At 36.4% G+C, this 19,722-nt stretch overlaps 2 protein-coding genes and 1 long non-coding RNA gene across 7 annotated transcripts; 1 reads left to right on the top strand and 2 right to left on the bottom strand.

The window, feature by feature from the left end:
* Positions 1 to 3,007: 3,007 nt before the first annotated feature.
* Positions 3,008 to 3,583, bottom strand: LOC149570280 (uncharacterized). Its single transcript, XR_016362909.1, has 2 exons — positions 3,455 to 3,583; positions 3,008 to 3,242 (listed from the first exon to the last, which is right to left on the bottom strand). It is a non-coding gene; the product is annotated as an uncharacterized LOC149570280 (long non-coding RNA).
* A 378-nt stretch (positions 3,584 to 3,961) lies between these two features.
* On the top strand, positions 3,962 to 19,442 carry LOC149570278 (uncharacterized). 5 transcript variants are annotated; one of them, XR_016362908.1, is made up of 4 exons: positions 4,122 to 4,527; positions 4,621 to 4,682; positions 5,210 to 5,301; positions 5,386 to 5,801. XR_016362908.1 is itself a non-coding variant. In XM_089822912.1 (4 exons), exons 3-4 carry the CDS (start codon positions 17,315 to 17,317, stop codon positions 17,720 to 17,722), a joined length of 315 nt encoding a protein of 104 aa, XP_089679038.1. In that variant the 5' UTR covers positions 4,122 to 4,527; positions 4,621 to 4,682; positions 17,156 to 17,314; the 3' UTR covers positions 17,723 to 19,442. The 5 variants fall into 5 exon arrangements, 1 of the variants encoding a protein (XP_089679038.1); XM_089822912.1 differs by lacking the exons at positions 5,210 to 5,301; positions 5,386 to 5,801 and adding exons at positions 17,156 to 17,439; positions 17,533 to 19,442; XR_016362906.1 differs by having other exon boundaries at positions 3,962 to 4,527; positions 5,210 to 5,801.
* LOC149570279 (cytochrome P450 72A397-like) lies at positions 7,198 to 8,974 on the bottom strand. The gene is made up of 2 exons (XM_089817132.1): positions 8,969 to 8,974; positions 7,198 to 7,560 (listed from the first exon to the last, which is right to left on the bottom strand). The coding sequence occupies exons 1-2, from the start codon at positions 8,972 to 8,974 to the stop codon at positions 7,198 to 7,200; spliced, it is 369 nt and encodes a 122-aa protein (XP_089673258.1).
* Positions 19,443 to 19,722: the final 280 nt, after the last annotated feature.

Here is a 19,722-nt window from a genome sequence, read left to right as displayed (position 1 = left end):
GGGGATACTGCAGTCTTTATAGTAGTTTAAATATAACTTTACATGGTAACTTGTTGTATATAAGACGCCACCTTTTGAAAGGTAGAGAGGCTCGCATGTGGGACCCTGTGCTAAGTTGGACGGGGATGACGTCAGCGAGTTTTAAGTCAAATTTTGGATGCAAATTCAAACGTGATGACTTGGTGCCAAAAAGTCCTAATGCGCCCAGATGATGACAAGTGTCCCGATCGGAGGGTCATCGTTTCCTCGCCATACGAACATGCTCGCCAGTTAACTATAGCGAGATAGCGAGGCTGATATGGCAGGGGTGAGGCGGAGATGACGTGGCAGCGAGCAAGATGATGATGTGGCGCCCAGCTGTGCAAAGCTCGAACTAGTTAAAAGATGACACGTGGCAGCTGGTCAAAGTCAGTTTGACCCCGGATTAAAAGGGCAAGGAAAAATTTGTAGAAAATAAAAAGTAATTTTTTATCTTTTCTGGGCAGTGGGTCACGTTCAAAATTTGCAAAGAGAAACATTTTCTAAAGTTTATACTTTAGAATTTTTAAAATTTTATAACAAATCAAAGTTACAGACCTGAACACTCTTAGCAGGGGAGTCATTTTTCAAATGGCAATTTCAGGCGCTTCCGGTAATCAAAATATGAAGTGTTATATATCGCCGGAATCGGGAGAAGACGAACTTTCCAAATTTGGAGTTGGTTTTTGCACAGGTATCAGTCAGTTTGAGCTACACGAGGTTTTCTATCAGATATTTTGGCAAGTAAAGGGTTTTCATCATTAGGCAAGGATATTTTGCAAGTTTGTTACAGATTAATGATGAAACAAAATCAGATCAGAAGGGATGAAATAAGGAAGAAGTTATTCAGTTACAGAGGATTGGATTTCAAGTGGACACCTGGCAATTGCATATCAGATCCGGGAATTCATTTCTTGCTATATCTTTCTTTCTTTCTTCATTTGTAGGGGTTCCAGTTTTTGCACTGAGAAACCATTCTTCAGCATTTTCTCTTGTATTGAACAGCATTTTAAGTTTTATGCAGATAGTTCTTTTCTGTTAGGTGATCTATGAGTTATTTTCTATACATTTCATGTATTTGATTTCAAGGAAAACAGATAAAGTGCAGCAAAAGTTTGTAGTTCAGTTTGAATCTTGTCTCCTGATTATGGCTCTGTTATTTCTTCTAATTTGTGATCAAAGAGCATGAATTAGGTTGCATTACATTTTGAAATGTATGTGGTTAAAATGTCTTGCTTATGGAACAAAGAACCATGTAATTGCTTGATATTTGTCACAGGGTTTGCAGATTTCATGATAGGATTTTCTGAGTATGAGATTCATTCTGTAGCAGATGTCTATTCACAAGATGAAAGATAGATCAGAGATCTTGATGTAGAGATACGTCTAAGGATCCCAGGAGATGTATGGTTATGATTCATTTAATTGCCCAATGGATAAGGCACTGGTCAGAGATAGGATCATTAAGTTCTGTTGTTCATACTTGGGTCTTGCTGTTATCAACATATTAAATCAATTTTCCCTTTTATGTTGAAAGCTATTCAATGTTAACCCGCACTTAGCTTGCCAGTTTCATGAGTTATGTTCTTAGCTATTTCATGTTTGTGATTCCTGGTTGAGTGTAGAAGATTTAGGAGTTTTTTATCTACTTCATAATAGATTCAGTGTATGCTTTGACAGTTGGTACCATATAAAGAATCTATAGGTCTACCCGCCTAGGTTTTGCAGAGCCTGAAGAAGAAGAAGGGTCATGCCTTATAGTTGGCCTGGTGTCTGAATGGATGTGTTGATAATGGGAGTTAGCTGCCCCTAGATGCATCTTGTTCTCATTAGGGTAATTGGAAATGGGTAACGTTTTCAAACACCAACAGACTAAATGTAGAGGAGTTTTTGCTCTCCATGATTTACCTTGAGGGAAACTTTCCACATGTTGTTTTCCCATTGCACATCCTTCACACACCTTAGGGCTTAATGATATCTTTGGCAGTCCATGCACCATTTGTAATTTCTCCATAAGCTTGAGACTTTGAAAATTGATGTGCCCCAAACGCTCATGCCATAACCTGCTCATATCATCATATTGAGCAATAGCACACATATGTTTATCTCCACATTTAGAAGTAAATTCTTGAAATTTATATAATCCATTCTCCATTTTACCAATTGCAATGACTCTATAATTATCATTGACATCCTTGATTAAGCACTTATCATTGTAGAATTCTATTTTATGTCCTTGACTTGCAATTTGAGATACTGAAAGCAGATTTTTTTTTAATTCAGGGACTAATTTCACATTTTTGAACAAACCATTATCAATTTTGACATTACCAGTCCCTTTAACTTCTAAAGCACTATTATCCCCCAAATATATTTTCTCTATATTATTTTCACTTATTGATTCAAATTGATTCTCATTATGAGACATGTGTTGTGTAGCACCAGAATCAATAACCCAATCTTCTTTGAAAGTATTATTTTCTTTAAGTGCAACACAAAATGCATTTCTTTTAGAATCTCCTAATTTTGGATAATTATTTACTTTCTTTTCTACATCTCTTTTCTTCTTGAAACATTCATTTGCCTTATGACCCATTTTACCACAATAATGACATTTCCATTTACTTCTATTATGATCTATATATGAAATACTCTTATTTTCATTCTTCCAATTTCTTTCTTTAGATTCATTTTCTTGTGACTTCTTATAATATTGTTTTCCTTTCATTACAAATGCTTGAGATTCACCATCAAATGATTCTTTTTCTTTAACTTGTCTTTTCTCTTCTTGAACCAACTTAGCACACAATTCTTCTGATTTAATACTTTTTAATTTATCTGCAGTATCTAAACCCCTTATAAATGATTGATAAGATCCTGGAAGACTTTGTAATATAATTTGCACAAAATCTTTATCATCTATATCTTTTCCAAGAGAAGCAAGCTCATTTTTCTTTTCCTTTAACTTACTTAAATGTGGGACTATCTCTTGTGAGCTTGATAATTTCAAATTGTATAATTCAGTTGTGAGAGATAAGATCCATACATCACCTGAATTTTGATATAAATCTTTCAAAATCTCTCAAACTTTGACTCCACTTCTCTCATTACGAACTTCTGGAAAAACTTCTTCTGAAAGTGTAAGCTTGATTAGTGCTGCTGCCCTCTTGTCCCTTTTATCCCAATTATCTTGATCATTTCCTGGATTCGTAGGCCTTTGTTCACTACCAGTCACAATATCATAACAATTTTGAAGGGTTAGAGTGATTTCAACATGAGATACCCAATCATAATAATTTTTTCCATTTAATTTAACTGTAGGCAAAGTCACACCAAGTGATTCCATTGTTAAATTCTCTCCCTTTTTTTTTTTTGGATGAGAATGAAAGATATTTAAGAACTTGAACACCCAAGCTTGAAACTGAAAAAATCTCACCAATTTGTTGAAGAAAAAAAACTTTTCTTTTGCTGCAATATCCTTCTTTTGATGTAGTTTTTTGTCCCAAACCAAACTGCTGTTCACTCCTTAGTTACAGCCTGCAAATGTAAAGATTCACACAAGAAAAACACATATATTCATTCCAAAAAGCATCATATATTCACAGCCCAAAGAACTGAAAATGCTCTGATACCATGATGAATTAAAAACAGCAGCACAAAGAATAAAAAAAAAAACAGAGCTTAAAAACAAAGCAGCAAAACTCAAACATATCAAAGAGCTATAAAGTTTCTTCATGTTATTACAGCTGAGAGGAATGCTCTATTTATAGAGCTCATACATATTTCTAGAGGGTTCTTGAGAAGCTTCAAGAAAGGAAGCACTCTAGAGATTTCTACATAATTTAAAATTCAAATTTTGCACAAAGAGAGAGGCTCCAAGAAGCAAGTAGAAAGTTCTGGACTGTGCATTAAATGCCCAGCTACTATAATAAACATTATTTTTAACACTTTCTCTTGTGGGCAAGAGCCCACCCGAAATTCCTCATGCAAGTGCTTGTGTCGGACAATTCTTTTCCAGCCCAGGTTTCCTCTCTCCGGAATTTGCATTACCCTAACCTGTTTACGTCGGATCGAACGACAGAGCAGCTCCATTTATGAGTGAGATTTCTCCACAACGCCTGCAGAATTACTCCGCCACCGCTCAACAGAGAGCTACTCTTTCGTCAGAAGGAGCATGCACGAGTCTTCCATTTGGGAGTGGGATTTCTCCACGCCGCCTGCAGAATTACTACCCGTGAATAATGATATAGTGTTTGATTATGTGATCGGCTCTCACTTGGGCGATAGCCCACCGACATTTCATCCTGCTTTATGCGTGACCTAGCACCTTGGTGGAGCTCAAGATGCTACGCAGCTGCTGCGGAGCCAGGTGGAGGCCACGAGTCAGTCGATGGGATAACCGCTTGAGCGCACCGTCTCTCCAACCATCGCAGTTCGGCCGCCTAGGTTTTCTATAAATTTGGCTCCTAAGGGGTTTAAGTGATCATTCATATGCTACGGATTAGACAGGTATTCTTCCTCTGCTGCTTTCTTTCCATTCTATTTACGTGCTTACGGCTTCTTGATAACCTTGCTTAGATCATTTCCTATTGCTTCCTACAGGATCTAGGACGATAGTAGAAGAGGCGGACAACAACGTCTTGGAGTTCTTCTCATCGATTTTGGTAAAACAGTATTATGCGATTCCATGTTCTTTGTATTGTCTTGTCTTTGTCATCTGCCCGCTATCGGATTTGTTTATTGAAAGCAATTTCAATTGTTGCTCTGTAAATTTGAATTGAAAAATAGACTCTTGGTTTGACGCTTGGAATCTGAAGATTGACATTGAAATTTCTCTGTGTTCAGAACTTTTGAAAATTCAGGTGTTATTTTTGACTGAAATGATAACGAATCGCGTAAAAGGGATCGACAATTCCCGTAGTTGATTTGGAGTTTGGGTTTTAACATAGCATGCAGTTTTATGCAGTTTTTAGACGCACCGCAACCACTGACCATTTTTGGGTGGAGACAATTTTTGTTTATTTACATTTCTTTCGTGTAAGCTCGTACATAATGAGCGCAAAACATTGCAAGGCTTCCTGTAGCCGTTGTAGCCTTACCTAGTTTTGTGGGGATTTTTGTTGCTGTTCTAACCGTGCTTTACCTTTGAAAGGCAATTCTTCAAGTCAATGTGGATTTTCCTTGTTTGTAGGGAAGGAATGCTTGAAAAGTGCTTTTGGAATCTGAAGTACCCTGTTCATCTGCAAATGCCCATTCTCATTGTTCGAGAACACATACTATCGGGTGATCCCTCTACTCATCTTTCTTGGAAATCATACTCAAATGCCTTCTTACCTTCCAAAGATGTTCTTCATTTGAAATCTACAGATCAGTTGCACTACAAAGTTTCAAGGACCTCAAGATTTTGCATCGGGTTGTGTAAATAGACGATGAGTTAGCAACACATGCGTTTCTATCCAGGAGAACATCTGAAGATGGTAACCAACCATGAGATACTGAATACTTATTGAATGCAATCCTCCATTCAAGCCCTACCAAAATCTAAAACTTATGCTACTTTTCTTCATTTTGAAAGGTAAGGAAACATATTACCGTAAGTTGTTTATGTAATTTGTAGTGATAGGCCATAGAGCACAAAACTCTGCATGGAACGCGCAGGGAGCAACTTTATATGTGGCTTTACCATAGTTGGCAGGGGTATAAAAGCAAGGCTTTGTTTCATAGGATGCTTCTGGAAAAATCAATAAGAAAGTTTAAAATCAACAGAATATTTGTTTTCCAAATTTTGCTAACAAGGTGGATGAATTTGACGAATGGATGTCCTACAATGTCCCAATGATTTAAGGTTTTCACAAAATATTGGGAACGGATGTCCTCCAATGTCACAATGATTTAAGCTTTTCACAAAATATTGGGTCAAGTAAAAAGAGAGATAAAAATCATGATTCCATTAAACGCAAAATCAAAAACAACTACTCGATTGTTTCAAAGTACTCATGAAACAGACCTACGAAAGTTTAACCTAAACATAATAAGCATTGGCTAATAAGGAAACCTTAATGATGTTTTTTCAAAAGTTTAAAAACAATACATGTGTTAGGCTCAACGCTCTTCAATTCTTTTTAAGCAAAGATAATCTTAAAACTTTTGATATGTTTTTTAAACAAATAATGTTGGGCCCAAAAAGGAACAGTTAGCACTTTTGTAGGACTTTGTTATGTATATTTGAAAGGGTTTTTTTAAGGATTGGGAGCTGGGATGTATTCCAAATTTGGTATTTTGGATCCTCTATATGATAAATCTATAGAGAATGTATAATTGGATTTAAATCTTAGTGTCTCGCCTAAAGAGGGTGTGAGGGTGTTCATAGATTACCAGCCACAAAAAATCAAGTGGTATAAAGCCTTTTCGAATAAGGCACAACAAAAAAGTACAGGAATAGTAATTATTGCTCACCTACAGAGATTCACTGTTTTCTCTTGGGTTACAGTATCCCGTTTTCTCTCGGGTTACGGTATCCCTTTCAAAGATAAGTATGACTACAGCAGTTACAGAAACACATGCAGGTAAACTGTTTGACAATACCACTCGGTTGAAAGAGATGCAAAATCTGGGTAAGAATCGAGAGGGGTGCTCATTTCAATGTACAAAACAAGTATTGTGCAACTGAAAACAGGCAGCAAATGCATTAACAAAGGTACTGCCAAGAAACCAGTTTTGAGGTTTTTTGTAAGGGACTAAATGTACTGCAGCCTGATTGATAAATAGTCACATGTTTAATGTTTTATTTTTGTACTATTATACCTTTTTGTTTGATAAAATATAACACACATAACAGCTGTGTAAGTGCTATTGGGAATAGATTTGTTACATGTTGGTAAGTTAATGTGGATTGTTTATATGGAAAGTGGTTAATCCAACATTCTAAATGCAGTTAAAATTTATTATAATGTATGAAAGATATTAATGTGGTGATAACTATAATCATATTCAGGATCCTAAGTCCAGAAAAGATGATTATTGCCAACACTCCTGTTTAGCGTTACTATTCTACACTATCAAGTCTTGATGATAGATTTCTCTACATTGCAAAATAAAACAAGTACAGAGGCTCTAATAGAAGACTATATACAACTTATAGAGACATTACTAGGCAGTACTGTTTTCAGATATTTCATATTAGTCCATGCTGAAGATAACTTGAGATCCATATTGAGGTTTCAGGGTTATTAGAAGCATAGGAGCATGGGTATAGGCAGGTGAAGTGCGAAAAGAAAACTTTTGTAGGATCATGGCCAACACAAATTTGGCTTCCAACAAGGCAAAATTCTGAGCCACACATGTAGTTGGACCCGCTTCAAAGGGCACGAATGCCATTGGATGCTTTGCAGCCTTTGCAATTCCTTCACTAAATCGCCCTGGGTTGAAATCATTGGCATCACTTCCCCATAAAGCAGGATCATGATGCATTACAAGGATTGGAAGGTCAAGTAGAGTGCCTTCAGGAATCGAAATCCATCCAAGTTGTGTTGCCTTGTATGACTGCCATGGTAGAAAAATACTGCAGGTGGATACGGTCTCAATGCTTCATTTATTATCATTCCGACCTACAAAAACATACATACATACAAAAGTTTATGGGATGTCCAAAATATTGCTATTGGATTCAAATGTCAATGCTTGTTCAATAGTTTAATTATCAATTACTAAATATGCCCTATATCTGAGAGTGAATTATTTGCCTCCGCATGTTTAAATTTACAAAATAACTGGATCTACGTTTCTCTAAGTTTATGGGATGTCCAAAATATTGCTATTGGATTCAAATGTCAGTGCTTGTTCAATAGTTTAATTATCAATTACTAAATATGCCCTATATCTGAGAGTGAATTATTTCCCTCCGCATGTTTAAATAGTTTAATTATCAATTACTAAATATGCCCTATATCTGAGAGTGAATTATTTCCCTCCGCATGTTTAAATTTACAAAATAACTGGATCTACGTTTCTCTAATGTGTCAACAGTTGCCTCGTGTGCAGGGAAAAGCAAAAAGGCCCTAATTAAATTCAGATAACTAGATATTAGCATAAATGTTTAGAATAATGGAGAATTTATACAAAATAACTGGATCTACGTTTCTCTAATGTGTCAACAGTTGCCTCGTGTGCAGGGAAAAGCAAAAAGGCCCTAATTAAATTCAGATAACTAGATATTAGCATAAATGTTTAGAATAATGGAAAATTTAAAATATTATTAGATGCCATGTGAAGAATCGAGAGACTCTCAATCATTCACCACACGGACTCAACACATGCTGTCTGGAAAAAAGATCTTTAGATTGTATACCAATAATGTACAAGGGTTCTTATAATGATCAATTATAAAGACGACTCACAGCTAGCTTGAAGCTATAGTATATGAAGTCCAACTGACGTAGCTCCATCCATCACAGGCCAATCCCAGCCTATATAAACATAAAAGCAAGACAAATACATAAATTTTGTTTGATGTTATAGTTGGAAATATTCTGAAACATTTCTGAAAACTTTGGATGTAGAGACAAGGTGGGTGAACTGCTAGCTTCCAGGGAATATTCTCTCATTTATTCCCTGAATGCAAGGTATTCAAAAACTAAATTCGTTGACAAGCCTTTAGGAACTTTCAAGAAAATGTAATTGATAGGTATAAAATCTCCAAATATATGTCTAGGCTCTGCACAAAATCGAACTTTGTTCCTTTTTCAAAGGCTTACAATCTTAGAAACTTTGAGGCAAATGTAATTTTCCAGGTCCAACGCCAAACTCTACAAATCTTTCGAGCATCCTCCTTGCCTTCTCGGAAATTGGAGATGATTTTGAACGGGCTGTACACACCCAAGGACATGAATTGTTTCCAAGAATTCTCCCAATAAATCAGTTCTCATGAATGATAGATTTTCCGCAGCACTACCGGCATTAGCGTGGGGCTGTACTCTTACAATTTCATAATAATCGTCATTCAATCATTGCAACCGTATTGCTAGAACTTTATAGGAAATATTAACACTTAGATAAGCATGTGAATTATTTGACCATGGACCTCAAAGAAGTTAGGTGTGGAGCTATCCACCACATTTATAAACTTCCGATTGAGATTCAGTTTTGTAGAGTATGTGTTAAGATTCGAATTGCAACTTTATAGGAAATATTAACACTTAGACAAGCATGTGAAATATTTGATACAATGGACCTCAAAGAAGTTAGATGTGGGGCTATACACCACATTTATAAACTTCCAATTGCGTTTCTGTTTTGTAGAGTATGTGTTAAGATTCCAATTGCAACCGTATAGTATTCGAAGTACTGTTTGTCAATAACTGCAACCATTTATGATCTTATAACTTACTCTCTAAGAAATACTAAAGAGCCTACTCTAGATATTTTCCTAGGTGTCTAGCACAACACAGTATGGCAGGATGCACTAAGTCTCCATTTCTGGCAAAACAGAGGTTATGCAAAGCATCTCAATGTCTAGAAGCAGGTTGAAAACATCAAGTGGCAATGAACTTTTCATAAGGAGTGGTTCCAATTCTGATTTTCTCTCTTATAATTTATAGTGTCATCGATAATACTTGTTTTATCTATGTAATATGAAAGAGGAAATCTCTTAGTTTGTTGAACAACAATTCTACCACCACCTTGGTGCAACATCACTTTTTGGCATTTATACGACATTTTGCATTTATTGGTTACTGATCTTTAATTCTCCACAACATTGTTTTGATATTCCCTGATAACAGCTTCTTGGGCAAATGTTTAACTCTTTTCACTGTTGAAAATCATTCTATCAAGACTCTTACTCATTTATTTCGTCTCCTGTAGACAGTTATAAGCTCTTTTTCTTGCATCAAATGTTATCACCACCACATCTTGATGCACTATGGCCCTCACTTCTGTATTCTCATTGTCATTCGATGTCCATAAGATTTTGTATGCCCGAACCCATACACTGTTGTTTAGCCTCCTTGTGCCATCTGCACAGTACATCATGCAAATAAATCTTGTTGATTAAAAGGAATGAATCATTTGACAGTAAAACATCTGAGTAATTATGCTTTTGTCAAACATTAAACTACATTCAATCGTCAAAGTTTGGTTTTCTAGAGTATGTCTTGGGAGGATTTAATAGTAAAACATCTCAGTAATGATGCTTTCCTCAAACATTGAACTACATTTAGTGGCCTAATCTACTTTTGTACGTGCAATGATCTAGCTACGTAATGGCGTTAGAAGATCCAGATGATGTCATTACCATCTCCAACACCAGTCTGGAGGGCGACAAGAAGATGCAAGCGACAATAACGATGCAGAATCAGAGGTGGCCTCTACACCCGTGGACGAATGTCCATAGAGCAACCACAAAATCGATGAAGTCTGCCACAATATTGTGTGATATTGTGAAGACATTGTTCGCGACATAAGGCACGCGTCCAGCATAATGGAGACCGCTACCACCACTAGCGTTGAAAGAATGGAACATGTTGTAGATACAACAGAAGCCATGTGCGATGTGGCGGATCCCTTCTACAAGTCATAACGTTGTTGTGAGGTTTTCACACCATCACCCCAAAATTTTGGGGACCCCTTAGCAATTTTTGGTCCAGAGGTTTCAAATTTGAAGATTTCACGTCTTGGACACCTTCAGGGCTAGTGGGGAGACGGTTAGATTTATTTTCACCCGGTTTCAATTTGATTTTCGAGAGCCACCAATTTCATCCTTAGGCCGAACAAAATTTTAAAGAGCAATACTTGGCAGGATAAAATTGTGAATTTTGTACTTATACATTTTTTTTTGAAAATTTCGATATAATTGTATAAATTTGGATAATTTTCAAAAAATAAATTTTTTTGTTAAATTTGGTCTTTTGAAAAATCTTAATTATTTTTTTTTGTGAAGAAAATTAATTTTTGTGATGGTGAAATAAAACTACAAAAATTGATTTTTGGCTCTAGAAGGTATTTTATTTTATTTTTGTAATTTTTTTTTTTATTGGCATAGCAAAATCGATTTGGGTAAGAAATTGCAAAAAAATGATTTTAATAGATTAAAATTGTCTTGAAAACTTTTTGCCTCAAATGAAATTGGTAATTCAATATTGAAAAATGGCTTTTGGTTAGCCAAAATCCTATTTTAATGACGTATTAATTACTAAATCTTCATTAAATGGAAATATTTAACATCTCCAAGGCACCATTTAATTTCTTTTTGCAATTTAGAACTAATTGGCAATTTTAAAAGTTAATTTTCATCATGGTAAAATTAATTTTGGTTAAATTAATTTTGGTTACGTATTTAATTGTGGGCCACAATTTTGCATTAATTATTTGTTTTTCTTTCTCCCAGGGTCCAAGAAGAAAGTTGGGTATAAGCGGAGGCCTCTCTCCCATTTCTTCCTCACTTCTCACTTCTCCTTCTCAAGGCATTGGTGATTTTGCAAGGGCAGATCTGCACTCTTCTTGCTTGGCGAAATTTGTGGAAGGTGAAATTTGTGGGAGTTGATTTTTGTGGAAGGCAAAATTTGTGCGAGACGAAATTTGTGGGAGCCGAATTTTGTGGAAGGCGAAATTTGTGGGAGCTCAAATTTGTGGGAGCCGAAATTTGTGGGAGATAAAATTCTGATTTTTTCAAGAGGCTGCGATTTTTGCCCTAGGTTGGGAAATTTTATTTGGAGGTGAATTGCATGATAAATTTCTAATTTGCAAAGGGATTTGAAATTCTTGAAAGTCATATCCTAGGTTCCGAAAAGTCGTTGTAAGATTATTGGTTAAGGTGAATTTTCATCATCAAGAGCTGCAAGGGGTGCTTAGCTGACATCCATCTTTCGTTCTAGTCTAAGGATTGCTCCGCTTGGTTCTTCTTGCCTTTTGGTCCACCACTCTACCATCCCGTAATAGGGCGACGAGCATGGAGGATGATAGTACAAGTAAGAATCCCAAGCGGGTGAACACTAAGAAAGACAAAAAGGATATGACGCCCAAAACTTCCTCCTTCTTGAAAATGAAGAGAATAACCAACACCAATATCGGTACAGTGGACATGATACGGATGAGGGACAGACTGAAGGAAGGACAATCCCCCTTGGCTATAGGTAGAGGTAATTTCAAATCATTTAGAGTTGCAAGGGGTCCTTAAGCTGACATTCATCTTTCGCTCTAGTCTAAGGATTGCTCCTCTTGGTTCTTCTTGCCTTTTGGTCCACCACTCTACCATCCTGTAATAGGGCGACGAGCATGGAGGATGGTAGTGCAAGTAAGAATCCCAAGCAGGCAAACACTGAGAAAGACAAAGAGGATATGACGCCCAAAACTCCCTTCTTCTTGAAAATGAGACGAATAACCAATACCAATGGTGGTACAATAAAAGAATATACAAAAGACAGTTGCACATCACAGCCCAAGCGTCAACACTTCTATTTCAACCATGATGAGCAACGTTGGGGTGGCACTTGATTTTGAGGATATCAGAGAAGAGGATGTCAACGATACAAATTTTGGATTGAGGTTGGGTGAGTTAAGAAAGGTTGCTATCAAGAAGAAGCATTTGGGCATCCTTTCCTCTCTCAATGCTTTTATTGGATTTGCAAAAGAATATGAGAAGGATCATGAAAGGATACTACAAGCAGCAAGTGGCATGGCGAAGTCAGCGAAACTTAGGGCGAAGCACACACCTTGTCCTCCTATGGAAGAAGTTAACGAAAGGCTCGCTAAGTTCATTGCCTTAGCTAAGAAGATGAAAGAAAAGGGAAGAGTTATATTAGAAGATCATTTGATGTAAGCCCAAGTGGCAATTTCCCTTTCTTCTAGAATAGGACAAGTGTCTATTTCTGATTAGCCACCATTTTGGTGCCTTTTTATTGGTTGCCACTTTTTGCACTTTTTTCATTGGTCCATTGACGAGGTGGCAGCTTCTCATTGGTCGATGGGGTGGCAACCCTAATTAGGGTTTTGAGGATCCAATTTGGATCGTTGATCTTGTTTTGATCTCCATCGTCCATTGTATTTCTAGCCTCTATAAAAGGCCATTTGCTCTCATTTGTAAAGGGGTTGGAGAAATTGTTGCGAAGATAATACCAAAATTGCTCTCTTCTTCATTGTTGCAATTTGCATGTTGATTAAGAACATTTGGTGTTATTGCATGTTTTCTAGTTCCACATAGTTAGATTTCTTTTCAAGTTGCTAAGTAGGAGTAAAGTAGATGAATAGTTGTATGGTAGTATTGGTAAATGTTTGATAGGGATCAATACTAGGCCACTAGCATCCTGGCGGCTGGTTGGGAAGCCTTGTGTGGTAAACTAGTCTATTATTCCTTTGAATCATTGCACCTGTGGAAGTGAGGTTGCTGGTCAGCTCTCATTAGGTTCGATCCCCATCCATTTGCTAACCTTCCATTCATAGGAGTAGGAGTAGGATTGTGAGTAGTTGGGTAGTCGAAGCTTAGAGAAGTAAGTTAAGTGATAGAACTCATCCATTCACCTTCCACAACCATCGCTTTCCCATTAACATCATCACTGGCAGACACATCCTCCATCACCACTATCATCAACATTATCTGCCTCCGCACATTTCACAAACCGAGTCACCATCACCTTCATCCCACCAAAGTCCAAGTCATCCTTGAATGAATAGCGTAAGGCTGCCTACCTAGCAAATCACATCGATAAAACTGAGCGAGTATCCAACAGTGTAAGGAACATTGGAGTTCTACTCATGTCCCATGAGCAATAACTTTTCAAGAGAGGAATTGTATGTTTGATACTCCGTATTGAATATCCAATTGCTAATATGTTATGTAAGTGATACAAACTCGCATCAACAAACGTCAAATTGTATATGCAAAGTTGTATGACATGGATGTTTTTGGCATATGGAAACAAGCATTTAACAGTTATGTAAACAGGAAATGGCCGCCTAATGATGGCTAGGACACCATACCCCAAAATGCTGGCACCCCCATATTTGATTGCCTATGAACATAATTATATACAGATGTAAGGATAATTGTACAAATGTAGTCGAGCCCAACCCTCTACAGATCTGCGAGAAATGTAAAAACAATTTTGTGTCGTTTTAGCAAGTGTCAATCGAGTCTATGAACAGTAATGTACAGATCTATATTAGATATATCAGCCTCTGCTGTGTATAAATGATTTTGCAATAAAAATATATCTTTCACTTTACTTTCTCAGATGCTTTCGGTTTAAAATCCCAAAATAGCAAAATAAGCATTAAGTTGATAAGGATATAAATTCTGTCCAATAGTTGAATAACAGACAGCATATAATTTTATCCTTTGAGGAATATTCCGGGACAAGTACACATAGGGCCTAAAACCTGTATTGATAACTCAAGTGTTAATGACAACTCAATTGTTAATGACCAAGCAAACCAGCTGTGTATTACAGTCCGGAATCCATTGGATAGTATGATTACCATGGGTGGATGCCATTATAATCTTACATTGAATAATCTTACATTGAATATTATCCATAATGTTAGACTTAAAGGCATACATAACTGATTCTAGAAACAACATTTTGAAATTATAAACCTAAGAATGCAAACGCACATCCTACAAAAAGTAGCTTTTAAAAATCTAGATGGTTTTAGGTTCATCAGATCGAACTCAAACCTAAGCATTGATTTTTATCTTTTATTTTTGTCGTAGAAGAGTGAAAGAAAAACAGGTGGAACATTCCAAGTGCTATTATTAAATATATAATTATGTTATTTTCAAAGTATTCTTTCTCCTTGAGTAATTGTGCATATTTAGATTACACCTAGAACAAGGTCTTCCCTACATGCACGAGCTTAAAAAATTTCAGATATATATATTCCATCCCACTATGTCCTGATTTGTTGCAGATTTTTATAATCTATTGGTCATTTCGTGCATCTCTTGTGGACGACTCTGTACTGCTGTCCTGATCATTTTTAATGTTTTATTTCTTCCTGATAAGATTAATTCCCATGAATTAGGTGACCTATTATGAATAGAAAACATTTAAATTCAATTCTAATGGAATGCACAAACGCATAAGACCTTTATAAATTGGTTCAGGCCAAGGACGATCAAATTATGTACCATTGGTCATGTGCTTTGCATGTACCAAGGGGTAGTTATATTGTTGTCTATGGTGCCAGCTAATCAAAGTCCCTGCAGAATTACAGTAACATAGATGTCTGAAAGATCATATCGGTGCCAGCCAAATTAGCAACTTCTTGCTTACATCATCTCTCCAATCACCACCAATTGTTATCCAAATCATACATGCTTTAGTTTACATAATTTAGTTTTGGCAGCGAGTATTTACGATTGGCAGCAAGAAGCAAAATTTATACAGTTGATTTCAGATTTCAGATTATCTATAGTATATACAGTCATATTCAGATTTCCGATTATCTAAAAAAACCATCACAGACCTCATATAGATCCTTTACATTATAGCTGAGATGAACAATTTTTCATTCATCTTGTGTAGGTTGCTTCATGCCAATATTTCGTGTGGCTCAAGCCAACAGAAAGCATGAGCTGTAATTACTACTCTGTTTCTTATACTTCTGAGTCTTTTAAAAATTACCAATAAATATTTCGGAAGGAGAATATGAAAATATTTTAAACTAAATTCCGGCAGTCAGTAGGTAATTCATCGACTTAGTGCTGTAGACTCTCAATCCCACTCCCATAGTTTTGGCAATATCCATTTAAGGAGTCGCCTCTATGTATTCTGTATTTCTTTGGCAATCACATGTTACAGAATGATAGCCTCATCAGTGGTATCAAATTGTATGTCGTGCTTAATATTCGAGGTTAGCTGCAACCAAACGTGAGAAGAAAAGATTTTCTCCATTTATTTTCTATTCAACATTTTAGTTTTGAGTTGTTAGTTTGAAAGTATGCTATATATTCAGATGCTATTTATAGGCATACATTAAATAGCACCTTCCCTGTGGCAAGAACTGCCAGCAAATATATCAGCATGTATAATTCTGTGTCTGAGACAGTTTCAGTTTTTGCTGAACATATGATCTGTGTGTGATGAAATGTCGTGCTTAATATTCAAGGTTAGCTGCAACAAACGTGAGAAGAAAAGATTTTCTCCATTTATTTTCTATTCAACATTTTAGTTTTGAGTTGTTAGTTTGAAAGTATGCTATATATTGAGATGCTATTTATAGGCATACATTAAATAGCACCTTCCTTGTGGCAAGAACTGCCAGCAAATATATCAGCATTTATAATTCTGTGTCTGAGACAGTTTCAGTTTTCGCTGAACATATGATCTGTGTGTGATGATCCAATGAGAGTGATTCATTTCATTCGTGTTAGTATCTGCGATGTGTGAAGGATTCTGAATGCAAAACATGTGTTGTTCAATTCGTTAAAGGGGCATTCTATATTTTCTCTGATTAGGCTTGAGATCGTAGTCCTCAAGATTCAACTTTCAGTAAAGGGTTGAATTGTTTTTGTTGCCGGTGATCCCTCTTGCATTGTTTTTGTCAAGTAATGAGATTTGGATGATGATTCACACGAGTGATATTCCTACTACATAATCCTCCAGCTAAAGCTTTACAGACTCTTCCCTACATGTCACCATGATTCTACTATGCCTTATGATAGGTTTGCAAGAATCCTGGAGATCACATGTTTTGTGATCTTTCATTATGAAACATATATGTTTTTGGGTTAATTCCTATTATGCCCTGATAAATAATTAATGTGTAAGGTGAACTCCTAGCAAAGTATAAATATATATGTTTGTAGGACACCCCATGTGCAATGTCAAACGTAGGGTTCACCCTTTTGAATCAGGTACTCCTAATATAGACAGAGATATCTCGATCCTTGTGACATCAACAAAGATATTTGGATCCAGAAGAATATAAATTGTTGTAATATATTTATATACTGTATTTATTATGATTTTATAATCAAAGTGGTTTCTACCATTAGTGTGACTACTTGCTGACAAAGATATTTGGATCCAGAAGAATATAAATTGTTGTAATATATTTATATACTGTATTCATTATGATTTTATAATCAAAGTGGTTTCTACCGTAAGCGTGACTACTTGCTGATATCCATTCGATATTTCAGAACATCCGGGGCAACTGAAGAACAAGGCATTATGGACATGTTGACACCAGATGCAAGAGGCCAGTTGATTGCTGGATACAAGATTGCATCACCTGTCGTGCAAGTACTTTCAACCAGTAAACTCTGACAAGGCAGAACTCCATACCTTAGACATTTCAGATGGTACACGTGCACCAAGCTTCGCTGCCTACGAAGTACACTGAGAAAATTACTCTTGGAGAAATCACAGTTGGCTCAATAATACAACTGTCAGAATATGCCTTCTCAGCAACAAATACAGCTTGGTAAGACTAGAAATCATACAAGTAGTATGCTTGCCTCTCAGACGCACAATGCAAAATCTAACATTGTTATTCTCATATTGTGTCAATGTGAAGGTGGATAATTATTCTTGCATTGGAAGTGATATATATGACCCATGATATAATCGGAACACCGTCAAAGCTCCCATTGCAAAAAAATAAACAAAAACGTATGGTTGAAGAGCAGCTAGATACCCATGAACAACGATCGGCCTCACACTGCCACGACCACTTGAAGACATTTCAGATGCAATTACACCGATAAAGAATATAAACCTATACCAACCACAGTGGAACATCAAGGTTTGTGCAACTATGAAGAAGTAAGTGCATCACTACAAGACACGGACAGGAGCAGACCAAATTTTCAACTTTGATGTAATAGACAGCGATGGCACAGAAACTCGCGTGTGTTGCCACAGTGGAACATCAAGGTTCGTGCAACTATGAAGAAGTAAATGCATCACTACAAGACATGGAGAGGAGCAGGCCAAATGTTCAACTTTGATGTAATAGACAGCGATGGCACAGAAACTCACGTGTGTTGCTTTAACGATTTAGCAAACAACTACTATGAGAAGGTACAAGTTGGTTCTACATATGTCCTATCTAGAGGTACAATAAAACCTGTCAATACATTGTACAACAAATTGAACAGTGGATTGGAAGTAACGTTGCAAGAAAACTCAAAACTAGTACCATGTGAAGACGACCACACCATCCCATGTCATTAATTCTGCTTCAAACCACTTGACGAAATTTCAAGAATGCTTGACAACTCTGTGGTTGATGTGATTGGGATTGTTATATGTGTACAACCAACCTCTACAATAATAAGAGTGAATGGAATAGAAGTTACACGATGTAATATACAATTACTTGATATGACTCGTACACCAGTTGATGTAACACTCTGGGGACCAGTAGCCGAACAAGTGGACGGTGAAATGCAACAGAGGTACTATTTATAGGAAACCACGATTCTCGTAGTCAATGGTGGTTGTGTTATAGAATTCAATGGAAAACTAATCAGCACGACAAGTAATACACATCTAATGCTCAATGTTCACACACCATAAATAGAGCAATTGAAATTATGGTTCGATGAAAATGTGAAGGACGATGGTCAAACATCAGTTAGATACACTTTGGTGCGTCCTCCAGTAATCAAGATGACAATTAGTGACATACATGATAGACCAGGAACACGCCTCATGCTATTAGGTGCATTTTAAGAGCAACTACTATAGAGATCAACACAAACAGGCTCTCCTACTCAGTGTACCCCAACCAAGAGGAAAGTAGTGCAAGAAAAAATTGTTTGAAAATTAGGGCGACGAGTGGTATTGTGGGAAATGCAATAAACACTTTACAGAATGCAATTATAGCTACATGGCCCATGTACAATTACAAGACCATACTGGTGAGCTATGGGCAACAACATTCGGTGAAGGAGCAACGCAACTAATAGGAATGCCTACAAATGAATTGTTAGAACTAGAAGACGCGGATGACATGAACGATAAAGCACAACAAGTTATCAAGGGCACATTAAATAAGTAGTTCATATTTACTAACATGTCAGATGGAAACATATAATAACGAAGAACGACTAAAGGTTTGCATCATTCAAGTGGAATCCCTAGACTTTGCAGCTGAGAGTATCAAATTCCTAGAACAGATCCAGCAAATTAGTGCCGAACTAGAAACTATCCCACCGGTGTGAAGAATATCAAATAAATGCTCTAAAAAAGTGTACTCCAGCTACAATTTGATCCGATATTCTATGTAGCGTACACCATATCACAACGTTGTAATTGAATCATGCATTTTGATCAAACTGAATTCTCCATCATTCCATAGGACTTGAAATATTGCAACTTGTTATGAAATTCTTCGTGTCGCAACAGAGTGTGTGCTTTTGATTGTACAGCCTAGAAAATAAAAATAAAAATATTGGAATACTCGATTTTGATTTTGTTTAACGATTACAACCAAAACGCTGTGGAAAAAGGAAATTGTGGTAAATTCTTGGAAATTACCTTCATTATCTTCATGAAATGAATTTAGTTATGTTTCTACATTATTAATCAGATTATTATTCATATAAAAAAATGATTGCCTTCATGAAATGAATTCAATTACTTTTCTACATTATTAATTGGCGTATTGTTCATACAAAAAATTGATTACGGAAGCTGATTGAACGTGTACAGAATATCGGAATAAACAATGTTGTTGACTGGCTGCCTAGACATGTTGGGC

Source organism: Cupressus sempervirens, chromosome 3, assembly GCF_028749045.1.
Source record: "Cupressus sempervirens isolate cs-2001-9-10 chromosome 3, ASM2874904v1, whole genome shotgun sequence".
Taxonomy (NCBI): domain Eukaryota; kingdom Viridiplantae; phylum Streptophyta; class Pinopsida; order Cupressales; family Cupressaceae; genus Cupressus; species Cupressus sempervirens.
The sequence above is the reverse complement of the archived record's forward strand: the minus strand, read 5'-3'. Positions and strand labels throughout refer to the sequence as shown.